General features: G+C 36.1%; 1 protein-coding gene across 8 annotated transcripts in view; it reads left to right on the forward strand.

Moving 5' to 3' along the window:
* Window positions 1-19,961, forward strand: part of MDH1B (malate dehydrogenase 1B) — a 45,792-nt gene that overhangs the window by 18,181 nt on the left and 7,650 nt on the right. For 6 of the 8 annotated variants that reach the window (XM_056808166.1, XM_056808167.1, XM_056808171.1 and 3 more), the window contains 5 exons: window positions 4,537-4,671; window positions 5,364-5,506; window positions 6,502-7,001; window positions 12,395-12,536; window positions 14,154-14,317. In XM_056808166.1, the coding sequence (XP_056664144.1) occupies window positions 4,537-4,671; window positions 5,364-5,506; window positions 6,502-7,001; window positions 12,395-12,536; window positions 14,154-14,317 (1,084 nt within the window). The remainder of the gene's footprint in view (window positions 1-4,536; window positions 4,672-5,363; window positions 5,507-6,501; window positions 7,002-12,394; window positions 12,537-14,153; window positions 14,318-19,961) is intronic. The other 2 variants (XM_056808168.1, XM_056808169.1) reach the window with 1 other exon arrangement.

The raw sequence follows: 19,961 nt of genomic DNA on the forward strand, positions 1-19,961 counted from the left end.
TAAATTCCCAATTCCTATTTCTATAATTCTGGTTTCTAAAGTTCTTATTTCTATATTCATTATAGTTATTTCCATAGTCATTATTATAATTTCTAGAATTCTGGTTTCTATAACCATTATCATAATTTCTATAGTTATTATTTCTAAAACCATTATTAAACTGTGTATTCCTTCCAAACATCTTAAGAAAGGTTCTACATTCCATCATTTTGTGGCCCTTCTTCTCACAGAAGTGGCAAGTAATGGATTGATAATTGGATTTCTGGAGAGGGGCAATTGTCGTTGGTTCATTATCATGCCCACTTTCTAATTTAGTTATCCTATCTATTACACATCTCATTTTTTTCTTCATTTCCTCCATGTCATCATTATTCTCTTTCTCCTTTTCTTCGTTTCCCTTAAAAACATATATAGCTGTTTTTCGCAATTCTTCAAGGTCCATATCTGACCATCTTGGGCATTGTGTTTTAAAATAATTTTTAATTACTTTGCAAGAATTATTTACAAAGATTCTTCTAACTTGTCTTAAACTATTCTCTTTATTTAAGTCCCAATCTAAGTATCTGTCCCCAAACTCGATAATTCTGTCCATAAATCTGGAGGGTGTTTTGTTTTCCTTTTGCTTAATTTTTTCCAGTTCCATCCACTTATCTGTACTGTCCGCACATTCCTTCATGGCCGTGAGGATGGCCTCTCTACAACGGTATAGTTGTAGATAGTCCTCAGGATTATTATAGTCCCATTCGGGATCCTGAGATGGCCAATGTGCTGCATTACGCCCCCGGGTTTTGTTGACATGAGCAATTATTTTATTTTTTTCACGTTCACTTAAAAAAGCCTGTAGTAAGCTCTCAACGTCCTTGTAAGACGGATTATATTGAAAAAATATGTCTCCCATCTTTTTTGTTACTAGAAAAGGATCTTGTTCATATGTGGGGATATTTCGTGTAAATTCATTTATTTCTTGGGGAGTAAACGGTATCCTATGTCTTAAAGTCACCACATCCCCATTTCGTCCTATTTCAGGTACTTCTCTTAGAGGAAACAGGCCTCTAGTTGAATTTTGTACCTGTGGGTCAGTTTGACAAGGACAGGTTTCTCTAGGAGGACAAGATCTCCCTTGCATTGGAATTTGGTTTTCTGTAGGAGAAGGAACATGAGAAGCTGGGATTGCAGGGGAAGGGTTTTGGGGATTAAATTCAGACAAGATTTGCACTGCACGAGAGAAGCAGTCTGTTAACTGGGCTATAGGGAAGGTGTTTTCCATCTCTATTTCAGGGAAGGAAATTTCCTCATTCAAAGGTTCAGAAACAGGTCTGTTTCTGGTAGAGTGGGTGTTTGCCCATTGATCCTGTAAGAAACATTTTAGATCTTCTAATTGGGCTTGCATTTTTTCCTCAATTTTTCCTATTTTATCTTCCATATCTCCCATTTTATCCTCAATATTTCCTATTTTATTCTCAATATTTCCTATTTTATCCTCAAGTTTTTCTATTTTATTCTCAATATTTCCTATTTTATCCTCAATTTTTTCTATTGTATCCTCAATTTTTTCTATTGTATCCTCAATTTTTTCTATTTTATCCTCAATATTTTCTATTTTATCCTCAATATTTTCTATTTTATCCTCATTTTTTTCTATTTTATCCTCAACATTTTCTATTTTATCCTCAATATTTTCTATTTTATCCTCATTTTGTTTTATTTTATCCTCATTTTGTTTTATTTTATCCTCATTTTGTTTTATTTTATCCTCATTTTGTTTTATTTTATCCTCAATATTTTTTATTTTTTCATCTCTAAATATAGTATTGAGGAGTACAAAAATGACAGTACCTATTAATATAAAAATTTGGAGGTATCCTTCATTCCTCAATGCCCCTACTTCTTCAGCTGCCATATAATTGTCAAAGAATGTAGTACTCATTTTTATATGTATATTTTGTAATTTCACAAAACAGGTGGGGAGCAGGGCAAAGCAACAAACTTTCCACAGGGTTTTTTTTTTTTTTAATCCAGGAAGTTGTTCCTTAAGGGAAAGGATATTTAGAAACAGTTCTTCCAGCCAGGACTTTAGAGTCCTGTTGCTGAGATTTAAAAACAGCTGTTTTCTGTCTATCAGAGTCACACAGCTGGGAAGTATCTGAGGTCCGATTTGAACCCAGGACCTTCTGCCTCTAGGGCTGGCTCTCAATCCGCTGAGCTACCCAGCTGTCCCTTAAGATTAAAGGGAAGAAAAAGAAAAAACTGCTGATTCCAATTTAACTTAAGGAGAAAAGAGAAAAAGTTTTTTATACTCACGTGTTCTAGCAGCTGTGTCTTTAAGCCAAGTTTTTTTTTTTTAAAAAAAAGGACTAAGTGGTGAAACAGTATAGTAAAAAGGCAAGGAAAAAGTTTTATTGAGAGGATTCTTTAGACTCCCGTGTGGTCAGCCACAATGTTACAAGGGAATCACTTTAAAAGACTGATATATATTAATTTAAGGTCGCCAAGGAATCAGCTATGTAATTCCTAAATGAAAAACTCAAGTCAGCTGTCAGCCTTTTTTGGAGTTTAATTACAATAGGAGCAAGAAAGGAATTAGAGATATATATAGAGAGAGAAAGGGGAGAGAAGGGAATAGGGCTTAAATACCCCTTCTGTTTAGGCTGGGCCAAAAGGCCCAAGCCCTTAGATAGCTGGGGCAAAGAAAAGAGATCAGTCCCTATTACTCACGTGTCCAAAATGGAGAAACAGTCTCAGAGGCCCCCACCTTCAGCTTCCTTCAGAGCAAGCCTCCTCAGAGCCCAGGAACCACCGACCAAAAAACTCAATCACCTCTCCCCCTTGAGTCTCCAGACCCTCCTATCTTTAAGGACACCATCCAAGTTGCCTCCCCTCAGTCCTCACATCTACCAATCACTCTTCATCAATTTCCCTGTCAATGGAGGCTCTCGCTTAACCCAGGACCGCCCAGAGGTTTCTGGCTTTTGCACATGTCTGTTGAAGGTCATATTTTTCAAATGATTAAATCTATACTCCTTTGCTACAGCCCTTTCTAAATCCTGTTAACTTGAGTATGGTAGAGATTGGAATAATTAAATTTTGATCTAGGCTGCAGCCCTTACTCAATCCTATTAGGACTGAATAGGGTGGAGATTTATTCCAAGTATCTCCATTGTATCAATTCTAAAATCAATCAAGACTCAAAGAAATTCCTGTTCTATGCTTAAGCATAGGTCAAAGTCCTTTCCATTGTTCAGCAAAGGGTTTCTGTCCTAAAGTAATCTTAAGAAGGGAAGAGAAGGAACCTCCCATGCCAATGGAGTTCCCATTCCAATAGACTATCAGTAAGAAATTTTCCAAGTATGAAATATCCCAATGGTGAAATTTTCAACAATTATAAGTCTAAGGAAATTTGAGGTTTACACTCTCCAGGCTGTGAATGGTTAAATTGGGGAGGGGGGTAGTTGTTGGAACAAAAGTCAGTGCACAGTTTATTAAATGCAAAACACTTAGTTTATTAGTAGGAAAATATGGATAGGAAATAGGAAGGAAGGAAGTGAAAGTAATCTTACAATAGCTTGTAACTAAACACCAGATCCCAATCTTAACTAAATTTCTCTTAAAAAAAAAAAAGGAAAACAAAACAAACAAACAAAAACAAAACAAAAAACTCTACATCTATCTGCCTCAGAGGGCTGTATCTTCTGTGAGGCTGAAGCCCTCGCCTACTCTCCTACTCTCACCATCTAATCATATATAACTACTATCTATCTGCCTTCTTTACCCAAGTTATTAAGATTTACTAAGCCTATTAAGACCTTAATTCCATTCTCTGTCTCCAACCAGAGAGAGTGCTAGCAGCACAACCTCTCTCCAGGGGACCCAGAGATGAAAAGCCCTTGGCAACTCTCTCCCATTCACTCAGTCCCCCCAGCCATATCCTTCTAACTGTCACTAACTGACAACCTGCACAGCAGGGAGGCTCTTACTGAAAAAACATGATTGTTCCTTTCCCCCTTAAATATAAAAGAGGAGAAATTAATAAAAAAAACAAAACTCCCTTAACAGCCTTGAAACCAATACATAGTATTCTAAGATAGAAGGTAAGGATTTTTTTAAAAAGTGACAGAGCATTTTTTCATGCCTTGATTTCATCATTTGAAAACTTCTTGTCCATAGCCTTTGATCATTTATCAATTGGGGAATGACCTGTATTTTTATCATTTTGACTCTACATATTTGAGAAATAAGGCCTTTATCAGAGACACTTGCTGTAATTTTTTTCCCAATTTATTTGTTTCCTTTCTAATCTTGGTTGCATTAGCTTTGAATATTTTTTTTAAATTTTAAGATAAATGTAAAGTATATTTCACTTTTTAAACTTAATTTGCTCATTTGTATTTCAGTATGATTTTAAAATATAAGGCATACTTTATAAAGAACCCTTAAACTCTTATACAAATTGGAAAAGGCTAACATTTCAATCTCAAAAACCTAAATTTTAAGTAAATTTAATCATATTAAACTTTCCTTGGCATTTTCTTTTAATAGCAATGGCTACAGGATATATGTAAGAAGAATCAATGGAGTCACAAACGCTCTCCTATAATTTGGAGAGAGTTGTTAGACCGTGGAGGAAAGGGTATTCTTCTGGGAGGATTTAATGAGTTCATGGAGCATATTGAGGTAATAGGTTTGTTAGATAGTTAATATCTGCTTGAAATTTTATCTGCTCCTCCTTACACTTTTACATTTACTTTGAAAATGCAGTCAATTTTCAAATGCTTTCTTGTATTTTCTCTCTTCTTCCTGTAGTCTCCCTCTCCCAACCCCAACTGTGAGAAGCTGGGTCCCCAGGGCATGTCTACTACTCTCTCTTCCCTCTGAGAGGGAAGGGGAACTCTCACTTCTGGGTGGGGCACAGCCTTTGGAGGACTTACTCCCTTGCTTGAGGGCACAGCATTTTGGTTGGATCCATTCCGTGCTGGTCTGGATCAAGCAGGTTGCTTCTCCTGGCTGGCTCTTTATAGGGCTTTGTTATCAGCAAACTTTGGCATATACTCTAACCTGAGCCTCTAGTGGCATTCTGATTGTATACATGCTCAGTCCGAGCTCAGCATCATATTAAAACATTTCTTCGCCCTGAGGTAAACAGATGGTGAGCCCGTAGACTACAGAATGTAGAACCGAGCGCATGATCTGAATTGTGGACAAGTTCCCTCCTTTACGCGGGATGGCGAATTTCCCAAAGCAGCCTCCCCAAGCCCCGCAGCTGTGGTAGCAGCAGGCAGAGCACCCCCTTTTCATTCCAATGAAACAGAATGAGGCTTTCTTTATCTTTTATTTCTTGTGCTAATTTAGGGCTTCTCTCTGTCTAGCTTTACTATGGGATTACCTCAAAGATGATGACTGATGATATGTTGCTCATTGCTGACGAGAACATGGAGACACATATAGAAATTGAGCAGGAAGAGAAAGAGCTCAAAGAAATGATCAATCCTCTACAGGTCTGGATCACCGGGTAGGACAGTACAGCCAGGATATTTGCTACATTATAATTCTTCTTTATCAGGGAGCGGGATTAATTCTGTAATAGATTAGGCCACTATGCACCACTTAGTTTTCAACCCTTCTGTGTCCTGAGTACAAAGTCAGTAATCTCACACAGCAATTTGTTGGGGCAGCTAGTCCTGGAGATGAGAGGTCCTGAGTTCAACTGTAGCCCCAGACACTTCCTAGCTTTGTGACCCTGAGTGTGTCACTTAACCCCAGTTGCCTAGCCCTTACCACTCTTTTGCAAGGAACCAATACTTAGTATCAGTTCTAAGAGAAGGTAAAGGTTTGAAAACAATCCAAAGTATTTTATTTGTTGAGTAAGCTTTGCAAAGAGCTAACTCTGTTCCTTTTGTCTACATTATTGCAAATTTAAAATGTTATGACTTGATTTCTATGACTTAAAATCCTAGTTCTATAATGTACTGATGAATTTGGGTCCAGACTGAAATTTGGATTGTTTTAAAGACATATTTCTTAAAAAGCAATTTTTTCCCAAAAGTTTTCCCATAACTTTTCATGAATAGTGGTTAATAGAGACATGATGATTTTTATTTTCATATGATAAAATTTAAAAGGACAACCAACATAAAATGGTAGTTAATTAGAAATAGCTTTCTACAAAAAGGAAATGTTATTTCAGTCATTTGAAAAGAGGCAGGGTCAATTATTTTGAGACTATCTTCTCAAGACCAGACTAAGGTAGAAGTCAGAATCTCTTGGTTTTTGATTGTTTGTTTTTTTAAACAAACTCTGACCTAAAACAGACTATCCAATAAAAATATGTGCAGTCTTACTATATTTACAGAATGATATGGCTACTAAAAATAACCATAAATTAAATTATTAAAAATAAAATGTTTAAAATGTAAATATGTACAGTCTTACTACATATACAGAACAACATGGTTTAAAAGGGACATCATTGTATCACTTATAATGAAGTTATCACATTTTCATCAGTGCATCTTGTCCTACATGCTACCACCTAATTCCAATCCTGGCAAGTGGAGAAGTCTTTGGGTTGGAGGAAGAAATTAGCATCAATCTATTAAGCAGTACCTACAACGAAGACAACCTCAGGGGCCTTGTGATGGAGAGTGAAGACCTGGCATTGCCTCTTCTGCGGAATATCTCCTTGTGCACAGAAATCAATGAGGCATTTTTGGAGGCTCATGTTATTGTCATACTAAATGACATTATTGAAGATGAGTCTGAGCCTCTAGAAGATAGAATTAGGGATAGGTTTCCTATATGTCAATTATATGGATCCCTGATTGACAAAAATGCTAATGAAAATGTGAAAGTTATTGTGGCAGGAAAGACCTTCCTAAATCTCACCACCAGCTTGATCATACAACATACACCTTCTGTGAATCCGCGGAACATCATTGCTGTGGCCATGATTGTTGAAAATGAAGCAAAAGCCATGTTGGCCAGAAAATTGAAAGCACCAGCTTCAGGTGAGTCATTTGCATTTTTAATCTAGAGCGAGTTTGTTTTCAGAGCATCTAAAAATTCAGTAAACAGGGGTCAGAAAGCCTGTGGTTCAATCCTTGTTGCAAACCTGACAGAGGGACTTTGGGACAAATATTTAACCTTGCTGGGCCTCAGCTGTCACATGAAAGGAATGACCTAGATTATTACAGAGTCATGGATGGAGAACCTGTAGGGTTATCTAGGCTAATCCATTCCTTTTACAGTTGAGGAAATGGAAACTCAATACCCAAGATATTCAGTGACTTGCCTAAGATCATTAGCACTAAAGTCTCTGCCAGCTCTAGCATTTCCAATCCTGTGATCTTAGTATATGATATGATATATCTGTGAATCCCTGTAGATATGTGTTTAATGAGTTTTTATGTTAATTTATTTTTAACTAACATGAGAATAGATAAAAGGATATAGGCTATATGCTTATCATCTGGGATAATTAATGAACTGGAAATTATATAATCCAGGAGAATGAAAGTTTCTTGAGGGCAGGGTGTATCTTTTACCTTTGCCCATTTTCCCAGAATCAGCAGAGCACTCCCACCTTGTAGATTTAGAGGTTAATAGACTGAGAACTAGAGGGCACCATCAAATCTATACCCACTCTTTACCAATGAAGTTAAGGATTAATGATGTTCAAGGCCATACAAGTCCAGTACAGGGCATTTATAGAATTGCCCACACACAACAGTGCTCCCTCTATTATGCCATGCTGATAAATATTAATTGATTAATAATAATATCACTGACAATTTGGTTAGCTTATTAATATTTTAAAGCACATTACATCACATATTCAAATCTCAAAACAACTTTATGAAACTGGTATTTGAAATATGACTGTCCCCTTTTTACAGAAGTAAGAACTGAGGTCTCATATATAAAGTAACTTCCCTGGGTCAGAGATAGGATTTGAATACAGTTCTTCCTAATAGACCAAAGACCCAGTTTGTATGATTCATAAGCCCTTTCTAAATTTTTTAAACTTTGAGCCCAATTCCTTCAGTCATCCAAGTTCCCAGTTTGCATGATATAATTTCATACAATTCAACAAACATTTATGGTGCATCTCTCATGTGCAAAGCACTGTTTTGGATGCTGGAGATGATACAAATCATATGATACAATACAAATCATATGATACAAATCAATGATACAATACATTGCTTTCATTGAGCTCACGATCTACTGATGAGAAATGATATATGCACATGGAGATTTAATACAAAACTAAATATGATAAGTGCAATATTCAACAAATATTATGTGGAATATATGATGGAGTTTAAATGTTATAAAAAGTTAGTGGTATGTGGGGTAGGTAAAGAGCAGCTAGCATGGAGCTTTTCACCTAATCGGATGAATAAAGGGTAGCTTATGATGTCTGATGGGTGCTGAAATGTTTTTTTTGCCATTATTAACCATTACCCTTACTAGTTGTTGAAGTGGCACGTGTGGAAGTTAAGTGGATGCAAGTCTGGGTAAGAAAAATAGGAGCCTTGAGGGGGACAACAAGGTGCAGTATACAAAATGCTGGCTTTGAATTCAGAGCATTTGGGATAGGTTCAGATCCTGCCTCTTTCACTTTCTACTAGGATATGTTGGCCTCCAACATCCAATGAGAGATCACAGTAGTCAGAGTCTGAGTAAGTCAGGCCCTTCCAGAAAGGGGAACCAACAGTGGCCAGTAGGCATTCAAGGATATAGTTAGCATCATTTTAGGCAAAATAAAAAACCCTATAAAATATGGCCTTGTCTTGACCATTGTCACTGATGGACTCTGAATCCCTTAACAAATGACAAATGACAATAAAAAACTCCATCCATTACTTTACCAACAAGGAAGGCATAGAAAATAGTATTCTGATATATCTCATCTAAAATAGCAACCTATTTTTTGTCGTTGTTCAGTTGTTTCAGTTGTATATGGCTCTTCATGACCCCATTTGGAGTTTTCTTGGCAAAGATATTGGAGTGGTTTTGCCATTTGTTTCTTTGGCTCACTTTACAGATGAGGAACTAAGGCAAAAAGAGTTAAATAACTTGCCCAAAGTTGCCCAGGTAGTAAGTGTCTGAGGCTAAATTAGAACTAAGGAAGATGAGAGTTCCTGACTCCAGGCCCAGTACTCTATCTACTGTGCCACCAATGTAAAAAATAGATCCAATACCAAAGTTAACCTGAATTGATCAGGATAACTAATATCCATTATAACCCCTCATTGACAACAAAATTGTCTCTGTTTTAGAAACCTGAAAACTAATCTGCCCATACCATTTTAACCTAACAATTCTATTCCTGAGTATCCAGAAGAAGTCAAAGGTTAAAAAAAAAGTTCCAGTATGTACCAGAATATTAATAGAAATACGTTTTGATGCTGCAAAGAACTAGGAAAAAATTATTAATTGGAAGAATATCTTGGTTTTCCTATCTATAAAATAAGGATGTTGAGCTTTATGTCCTCCAAGTTCCCTTTGCGCTTTTATGTTTCTATGAATGTCCACAGAAACTTTGGAATAGGAATATAATAGAATATTATTGCATGAATGACTATGGAAATTGCATTAATAAAAGACCATGGAAACACAGTTTAAAAATTAATGGGGGAGGGGGGCATCTGGGTAGCTCTGTGGATTGAGAGCCAGGCCTAGAGGGAGGTCCTAAGTTCAAATCTGGCCTCAGACACTTCCCAGCTGTGTGACCCTGAAGTCACTTGACCCCCATTGCCTAGCCCTTACCACTCTTCTGCCTTGGAGCCAATACACAGTATTGACTCCAAGATGGAAGATAAGGGTTTAAAAAAAATTAATTGGAGTCTAAATAACCTAAACTTAAATAATGAGTGGGTAAAAGAACAAGACATAGAAATAAATAATTATATTAAAGAGAATTATAATAATGAGACATGTCAAAACTTATGGGATGCAGCAAAAGCAGTAATCAGAAGAAAATTTATATCTCTAAATACATCAATAAAATGGAGAAGGGCAGATCAATGAATTAGGTATGTAATTTTTTTAAAAAACTAGAAAAAGTACAAATTTTAAGTCACCAATTAAACACCAGATATGAAATCCTAAAAACAAAGAATGAGTTTAATAAATTTGAATGTAAGAAAACCATTGAATTAATAAATAAAACTATCAGTTGTTTTATGATAAAACTAATGAAATAGATAAACAATTAGCTAATGTGATTAAAAAAAAAAACCACAACACTCATATCAAAAATGAAATGGCTGAATAATACATCACCAATGAATATGAAATTAAAGCAATTACTAGGAGTTATCTTGCCCAATTATATGCCAAAAAATTAGCAATGTAAGTGAAATGGGAGAATATTTACAAAAACAAACTGCCCCGATTAACAGAAGTGGAAACAGAATATCTAAATAAACTTATTTTAGAAAAAAGAAATTGAACATGATATAAATGAGCTTCCTTAGGGGAAAAAAAAAGTATCAGGACCAGATAGATTTTTAAGTTAATTATCCAAAACATTTAAATATTAACTTATTCCAATATTAAAGAAATTATTTGGAATAATAAGTAAAGAAAGAGTCCTCCAAAACTCCGTTTATGAAACCAAATCCTAAATCAAGAAGAGCAAAAACAGAGAAAGAAAATTATAGATCAATTTCACTAATGATGACTGATGCAAAAATTCTAAATAAAATATATTTTAGGAGACTACAACAATATATTACAAAGATTTTAAATTATCTCCAAGTGGAATTTTATGCCAGGAAAGGTAAAATAGAAAATGTTGGAGGGGATGTGGGAAAATTGGGACAGTATTACACTATTGGTGTAACTGTAAAAACTGTTCCAACCATTTTGGAGATCAATCTGGAATTATGCTCAAAGAGTTACAAAATTGTATATATCCTTTGCACCAGCAGTATTAGGTCTGTTTCACAAGGTAATCTAGGGGAAAAAAAGAAAAGAACCTAATTTTCTAAAATATTTATAACAACTCTCTTTGTGTTAGCAAAGAACTAGAAATTGAGAGAATGCCCTTCATTTCAGGAATGGCTGAATAAGCTGTGGTATGCGATTATGATGGAATACTCCTCTCCTTTAAGAAATAATGAACAGGGGAAAAGTTTTCTAAAGAAGTTATGAGCTGCCACTTGTGAGCCTCTCCCCCATATTACCATAGACAGGAGAGGGAGGGAGGAAGTGCTCCCATTGGGCTGCAGGACAGAGGGTGATGTGAGAAATGTCCTCAGTTGTGCATAGAAAGGGGGAAGGGAGCAGCCCTCTCTGGCACACTCCAACACACATGCCATAGGTTCACCAACACAGGACTAGGGCTTACTAGAGAAAGTTGGTTAGGGAGCAATCCAGGCTTAGCCATACATACTGGAAACAGGATGAATTGATCTTCTGGTAGTGCTATAATTATTTTTACATTTTATTCTGGATTTAATAAATGACAAAAAAAAAGTTCATATAGAGAAAACCAAACAATCAATAGATATGAAATCAATAATCTCTTGGGCGAACAATTTATTCTTCTTAAAATATAAAATAAAACCTTCATCAAAAAAAAAAAGAAAGAAATGATGAGCAAATTGATGAGGGAAAAACATGGAAAGACTTACCTGAAATAAAGGAAGAGCAAATCAAGCAGAACCAAATTAACATTATTTTCAGTAACAGCAATATTGTTTAAAGATAACTATGCTATTCTAAGTTACATGAATAGTCAAATTACCTACCTACCTATAATGGAAGATGCTATCCACCTCTAAAGAAGGAACTATGTATTATATATAGTTTCATACACAGAGATTTAAAACTCAAATGTAACGAAAAAAGAAGAAAGAATAAAAAATTCAGAGGAAGATGAGAAGATTTGTAGTAACTGATGAGGGTGAAATAGAACCAAAAATATATACACATTGACTAAAATAATATCGATAAAATAATCAACAATAATGAAGCCAAACACATAGCAAATGAAAAAACAACATAGTTAATGAAATACATAGAAAGAAGATCTTTTAGAGTAAAGGGCTATGTGCATTGTGAGATGAAATAACTAATTTTGCTTAAATATTTAACTTTAACTTTTAACTATAATTAGATTAAAAGAGGGTTCTCTTTCAGAGTAAGGGTTGAGGTTATAGAGGAAAATTAGATTTCTAAAAATAATTGTGATATAAAATTTAATTTATTAACAAAACATTTTTAAAAGGGCTGCACATGGAAATAAAAGATTGGCAGGATATTCATATATTCTAAAAAAAGCAATTTCCCTAGTTTTAAGTCCCAATTAATTATCTCTCAAAAAGTAGTGTATTTTCCATTTTTGTATTCGTTTTCTATATTTGTTCATTGAATTCTTTTGTTCTAGATGTCAAAGATGTGATAATTTGGGGCAATATTACTGGCTTTCGTTATATTGACCTGAAGAAAGCAAAAATTTTCAAATATAACAGTGCTATTTGGGGACCTCCAAACTATTCACGTTTTCTGTTACAGCTGATATTTGATAGGTATAGTATTTTTAATATTATATATTAGCCATTAATAGATGATGCATTTTTCAGTCTTCAAAATAGTTTTCAAATATCTTTAGTTCTGCAAAAATGTTATTTTATCAGTCCAGCTTTTCCATATTTACCATGTTACTAAATGAAGTATAAATAGATTAGATTAGATATGTCCATATGAAATAAAAGCTTGACCACTATCGTTTTTGTGCTGAACAGTATTGTGCAGATGGAAAATTTGTAACACCTGGCAGCAAATTTATCTCCTAAGCATCCTTACTAAAAATGAGGACATAACTTAAAAGGATGCTGGGAACGTATAGCTCAGGTGTTGCAAATTTTCCATCTGCATAGTATTCGTTATTTGTGTCTGTGTGTATATATGGAATTTTCTAAATCTCACTGAATTTTTTTCCAATCATTTACAAGCATTAAAGGGAACCAGAAAAGGGACACAAAAATATTTGGAATTTTAGATATTTGATTTTTTGATCCAATTCATACTATTCCCTTGGGCCTGAGAGAAGTTCTTCCTGTATTACATTTAAAAAAAATTTTAGCCATAGGTATTTCTCTTTATTCTTGGAACAGGTGGAATACAACACCACCCAAAAGAGCTATGGGCAATGATGAATATTACTTCACAGAATCAAATTTGCAGACTACTTTCAACAAAACTGCAGAATTAGCTAATGTGTACTTCTTGCTTTAATGTATTTTAATAGAGATGTGAAATGAAATGTGTATGTTTTTTCTTTATGTATTTGGCTAGGCAATGACAGAGTGATGACTTTCTTGGCCATAGCAGCTCTTGAAGAACACCTACTAATTTTATCTATAGAGGGAATACCCACCGCGACAAAATTGTGCATTCTTGAATTATTGAAGTAGATAACAGACAATGTATTCTATAGAGTACATTTTTCATAAGATAGAAAATATATGATTTAAATGGGAACTTACACTACCTACAAACTAATTTAACACTTTGTAATTAATTATTCAACAACCATTTATGATTTGTGCACTCAGTGCAACACAATATGCGATGTACTCGAAGCAATACAAAGGAAATTAAAGTATATTGCCTGCTCTTGTATAGTTTGTAATCTATGTAAAAAGAAAAAACGAAAAGCAGAAGAAAAAGATCAAAGGGAAAAGGTCTTGAATAACAAAAGAAAAAGCACCCTCTCCCCCTCCTCTCTGCAGCTGAATTGGCTCAAAGTCAGAGACAAAAGATCCCTCTCTAGCGCAGGATTGATCCATTTAGAGACCAATCCACTAATCCCACACCAGGAAGGAGGGGGAAGCTAACCCTGAGAGGTGCAAGGCATGCTGGGGGATGTAGTTCCTCAGCATACAGTTTTTCTTAAAAGTACAGAATGCTGGGGAATGTAGTTCTCCAACACAGTTTTTTTGTTTGTTTTATTTTTAAAAACAAATCTACATACACAGTAATATTTAACATAAAGCTAGTATGTAACTGAGCATTTAGGATGGAGTTAGTATGGGATTGTACTTAATGTTTATGTTTCAGTTTTCCAACTTTTTGAATTAGTTCATTTGTCATTGTTCTTGTTTCTTTTTATTTTAGTAAAATACCACTTTCTCTTTTTGCAGTGAATGGATTCGCAAAGAATTTGTGGCCTCCCTTAATGCCTGGAGTTTGAAAGAGCATTTCCAAAAGGCTATTCCATCAGCACACTGTATAGCCACTATGCTGACATTCTGGTTCCACGATTCCCCTCCAGGAGAGTTTTTTTCTGTAGGAATAAGAAGTGAAGGTGAATCTTTGTTTCTCACCTCAGATGATCAGATTTTCTTTCTTTTTCCTAGGCGGGCAACAATCAAATTTAATCATATCTAAACCAAATATCCATGTATGTTCTCTAAGTGACAAACTCCCATCTCTGACATCTGAACCAAGTTCCATTAAGTGGCTGATTCTTTTCCTTGGTTTAACTTCCCTTTCTGGATTTTGGTGAAGGCGGGAATTAAAAAGGTCTCCTATTCCATATGGCTCCTTAGGATTCAGTCTAGGAAGATCTGAGAACTTAGTGTTAAGGAGAATGTCCATGAATTAGCCACCTTTAATGTTTTTCTTCCTAGATTTCTCATGTAGGCTCAGGTTGTTTAGCCTAGTAGTGTTAAACTTAAATAGAAATGGATATCTGTGGGCCACATATTAACTGACCTTATTATGTACTTAAATCCTTACCCTATAATCTAACCCCAAGACAAGAAACCACCTCTATGCTATCTATACTTCTCCTATATTATAACTATACCTATTCTCAGGATGTCCCCAAGGAAAGAAGGGTAAGGGTAGGGTTTACAAATGATTACAAAGTTTACAGGGGAAGAATGAAAGGGGGAAATTTGGGTAAATGTGAAGGGCCAAAGACAGGAGTGCACTGGATAGAGAAGATAGAATGTAGGAAGGAGCTTGGAATTCGGAGTCTGAGTGCCTGGAACTGGCAGTTGAGGAGAGTGAGGTTTGTGTGGAGGAAGACACATCTCCTGCCCTTAGCTCTCTCCAAATTGAGTGGAAAGCGACCCAAATTTCCTACATAGGTTCTTGTTGTTCCTGAGTGATTCCAGTTATCTAATTGACAACTGTTGACTCCCAAGAAGATTCTATCAGAGAAATTGGCTTGGATGTCTAAGTTACCTCAAGTAGGCTGAGCCTTCAGCCTGTGGTGGCTAAGTCATTTCTAGCATCATCCTCCTGATTAATCAGTGAGCTCAGACCTCCATTCAACAACTGTTTGATGGGCTTAGCTTAGTTTACTTAGGCAGGATGGTGGGAACTAGATAGAGGAAGGGAGACATTGCAGGTCTGTCTTGGACCCAGAAGATACCCCTGAGGGTCAGAAGGGTACTGGGACAATTAGCTTGGGAAAAGATTAGGAACCTTCTGCCCATCATCCTTTCCTTATCTTCCTGAATTTTAACTATAATAAATCTACTTTTGTTAACAAGAAGTCAGATAGAGTTTGTTGATGTACTCTAGGCTGGAGGGTATCCATCTTGCCCTCAGACCAGGGAGGAGCAGCTAAGTAGTAACAAGACTCAACCAACTTTATTACTGGTCAAACTTACCCTTTAACAGCTGTATTCAGTTTTTTGGCAGCAAGATGTCACAATGGATAGAGTGCCTGGCCTATAGTAGGAAGACCTCTTCCTAAGTTTACATCTAACTTCAGATACTCACTAGCTGTGTAACTCTGGCAAGATATTTAATCCTGTTTGCCTCCATTTCCTCATCTGTAAAATGAGCTGGAGAAGGAACTGCAAATGTAAAAAGAAATTGGCAAGTTATAAAAATAAAATATTTAGATGGAAAAACTATTCAATATAGGTTCAAAACTATTCTGATACTTTTGATAGATGTAATCAAAAGTATCTTCAGTGATGAAGTGAAGCTCAAATGTGAACTTCCCTTCAGGCCCAGGCACAAGGACGCTAAAGCGGCTCTTATTATAAAAATAAAATATTTATTGAAATATATAAGGATAAAAAAAGGATTTCTAAATCTAAGGGATTCTAAATCCACCCAAATAAACTCTGGTTCCGCAAGAAACCACTTCTCCTGTGTTTCACAGGCTATACTACTCCTCCCTGATCTGACTAACCCAAATTTATACTATCTAAATAAAAACTACCACTATTTTCCTTATAAATCTTAACTTTGCCTTCAAATTATAAAATAGCAAAGGCTAGCTGGTTGAGTCTCAACAAGAATCAAGTTAGGATTCTGAGTCTTCACAGACTCAGAGACCAATCCAAAGACCAAAGTTTCTTTGGTCTTCTCAGAGTTAAACAATCTATAAAAACCACAATAGTCAATAATGTTTCCCAAATTGGGAAAGGAAAACACTTCTTCAGATCTTTCCATCAGACAGAGAGAGAGACAAAGATGTTACCTCTTCCAGCCCTGAGAGTCTCTGAGTGTGTGTCTCTGCCAACTGCCAAAGATCGACTCCCAACTGCCAGAGAGAGTAATTGACACAGAAAAACAGTTATAACTGTCAGCATTAGAAATCAACATGCTCTCTCAGCTCTGCTTCAAACTCCAGTTCTTTCTCAAGCCAGCATTCTACTTTTTATCCCTAAACTAATAGAACAATACTTATTTTCTAATATTATCCTTACACAAACCACTTCAGGATCTTTGCCAAGAAAACCCCAAATGGTATCACAAAGAGTTGAACACAACTTAAGCAACTGAAAACAAGAAATTCTATTTGTTGTTGTTAAACATTTCTCAATTACATTTTAATCTGGTTCTAGCCACATACAAAGGCCAGGCCCACATTGAGTCTGATATCTCTGCTTTAGCCCTTTAAATGTTGTGGAGATGGAAAAGAAATGATTATTCATTAACTTAGTTTTTGTGAAAATCATCTTCTCTCTCACTCCCTAAGAAAATACCTTTCATTCTAAATTACTGACTTGGGAATTAATTTAGAGCATAACTTATTTATAAGCTGAGGATTCCATAGAGTTACATATTTTTGTTTATGAGGAAAAAAGGAATTTTGTATTTCTATCTTGGGGATATAAATAAGATATTAATAAATAAGTTTTCATTGAAATTCTATAATTTGCTCATTAACATCATAAAGAGTATAGTGTTAGGTCAGTGATCAGAATTCTTAACTTAGGAGCTGTTATTGACTAAAGGCTCAGGGTTTTGAACAGAAGATACCTGAGTCACAAAATCTCATAGTGGACCTTGGAAGCCCTTTAGTCCACCCTGTGCCTGAATAAGAATGCCCTTTAAAACATACCTGATGAGAGCATCATTCAGCCTTGCCTTGGGGGACTTTCCCCCCCCTTATTTTAGGCAGCTCTAGTTGTTAATAAGGGGCAGATGGGTGGCAAAATGATTACAGTTCTGGGCCTGGAGTCAAGAAGACATCTTCCTGAATTCAAATCTAACCTCAGACACATACTCAGTGTGTGACCCTGGGCAAGTCACCTAACCTTATTTGCCTCAGTCATCTGTAAAACGAGATGAAGAAGAAAATGGCAAACTACTCCAGTATATTTGCCAAGAAAACCCCAAATGTAGTCATAAAGAGTTGGACACAACTGAACAATTTGTTAATATAAGTTCTTCCTTATCCCAAGCCTAAATTTGTCTCTGCAAATTCTAACCTCTTTTGGCTCTGATTTCCCATGCCAAGGAGAATCAGTCTAATTCTCTTTCTACATAACAACTTTTGGAATACAGGTTTCTCTTCCACACTGAGACTTTTCCACAGCAGTGTTGATATATTGCTTGTCTGCACAAGAAATTAAATGTAAAATTTTTGAGAGTTTTGCAAAAGTCACAGATAACATTCAAAGGCCAACAGAAGATGCAGAAAAAGTTTAGAAACTCAGAACATATAGTCTGTGACAACCCAAATTTTACAGTAAGGAACTATAAACACCCCATAAAAGAAAAAGGAGAAAATTCAGACTTTTGCTCTGGTTCAGAGGGAGGGTCAAAAATTTTTATCTGGATTTTCCAGATTCTGGGGGTACTATGCCCTTAAGCTCCATGATGCAGAAGGGATACCTATACTTCAAAACACCTGTCATTACTCACCCCTACCTCCATCCAGTCTCTAGGATTTCCTTGATCCATCTTGCTCCATCCCCTGGCAGTGATGTCTTAGAGACAACTTCAGTGTGTCAAGGGATCTCTCCACACAATAAGGACAAGGATGTACCTCCCTGAGGTCTCTCCCCAAGATTTTCCCTGTTCCCACCACTAGCCCTGAAAAATGCAGAGATATAGCATTTCCTGAGGCCTTTTCACAACAGAGTAGACATCCTGGTTCTTTCAATGGAGCCTCTTATGGCATTATCTGGAGACCATTCTCCATCCTTATTGTCCTCTCTGAGAGATTATCTGGCCTAGTGCCCTTGTTTTATACACAAGACTACTGGGTTATGAGAAATTAAATTACCTGCCTGAAGTCACACACATAGCAGGAGCAGACTTTGTTCCAAATCTGGTGCCCTTTCTGGTACATTATACTGCTGGTGCTGTTTTATCTTTGTCTTAATATACTCATTCACTCATGTCAATGGAAAAAGCGTTAGCAGAGAAAATACAAGAGAGTGGCTAATGTCTCCTAGCAATTTCCTCCATGCAGGGATTCCATCCAGTATGGGACCTAGAATCTGGGACAATTCACAGTAGGCAGAATGTCAAAATAGGCCAAGTTCAGCACCCTTAGCTTTTTACCACTCTTTGGCATCTTCTCTTATCTCTTTCAAATCCCCAGTGGCTTTGTTCTATTTTCCCCTATCAATGCCTGCTCCTAGGAAAGGATCCGATATCAGTAATTTACAAATGAGTGTGAATATGTCATTGTGTTTATGCTTTATGTCTAATTATAAAATAAATGGCTTTGCATCCTCTTAAAGAGATTCCAAGTATCAACAGGCGGGTGAGGCTGATATTTGAGGCAGTTGGGCACTTTCTCAGTATCCCTGAATACTCTGCCTATCCCAGAACAGAGAAACCAGAGTAGGAAAGCCTAGAGATAGGAGGCTGTGTGAAGAATTTGGAGTGGTGGGAAATTCCAGTATTTTCCACTCTTTTAGACATATGTTTCCTCAGTGAAGTCTTCCTGTTTGTCTTAGTGGCCAAGAGCTACTTGGATTCATAGACTGATAGAATTGAAAGCCACCTTGAAAAGCATCTGCTCCAATCCCCTCATTTAAAAAAAAAAAGAGAGAAAAGAAAAGAAAACCAGGTGTAGAGAGGCAAAGCCATTTGACCAAGTTCTGTTCCAGAAGTACTGTAGTCAGTAGTAGAGCAGTGGTTAAAATCCAGGGCTGCTCATTCACAGAGCAGGGCTTTTCCCATCACACATCACTGCTAGGAAGCCAGCCACAGTTTTTTTGGTTCACTTCTACATACAAGTGGACAGTTCAGCTGAATATTGAGTGCTTACCAGTAATTACCAGTAATTTTCCTATCACCTATCCTAGCCAGGTTGTAAAGATTGTTTTAATGAACATTCAGTATTTAGCTGGAGAATTCCCATGCCTAAAGTTCATTTTTTAAATTTTTTTATTTTTTGGAAAATATGTTTCTTTAATATTTTATCTTCTCTTTGCAGTTATAAATCATTTCAACAGACATGGAATTCTTTTTTCCTCCAATGCCACAAACTGCTTTACAAATGAAAGCTGGTACTGCTGCTTATCAAAATATAGAAGACAACTGATGTTTTTATATAAAACCACTTTATACTTTAACTTGTTCCCAAAAACCTTTTTTTTTGGGGGGGGAGGTAAAAAATGTTGTTACAAATATTTACAGCATTGTCTTGTGTTGGATGAACATTCTTACAAGGAACATTCTTAAAAGGAAATTTTATGAACAGAGCATATAAAACATGATAGAATGTCAGAGGCTCC

Source organism: Monodelphis domestica, chromosome 8, assembly GCF_027887165.1.
Source record: "Monodelphis domestica isolate mMonDom1 chromosome 8, mMonDom1.pri, whole genome shotgun sequence".
In the NCBI taxonomy this organism is placed as follows: domain Eukaryota; kingdom Metazoa; phylum Chordata; class Mammalia; order Didelphimorphia; family Didelphidae; genus Monodelphis; species Monodelphis domestica.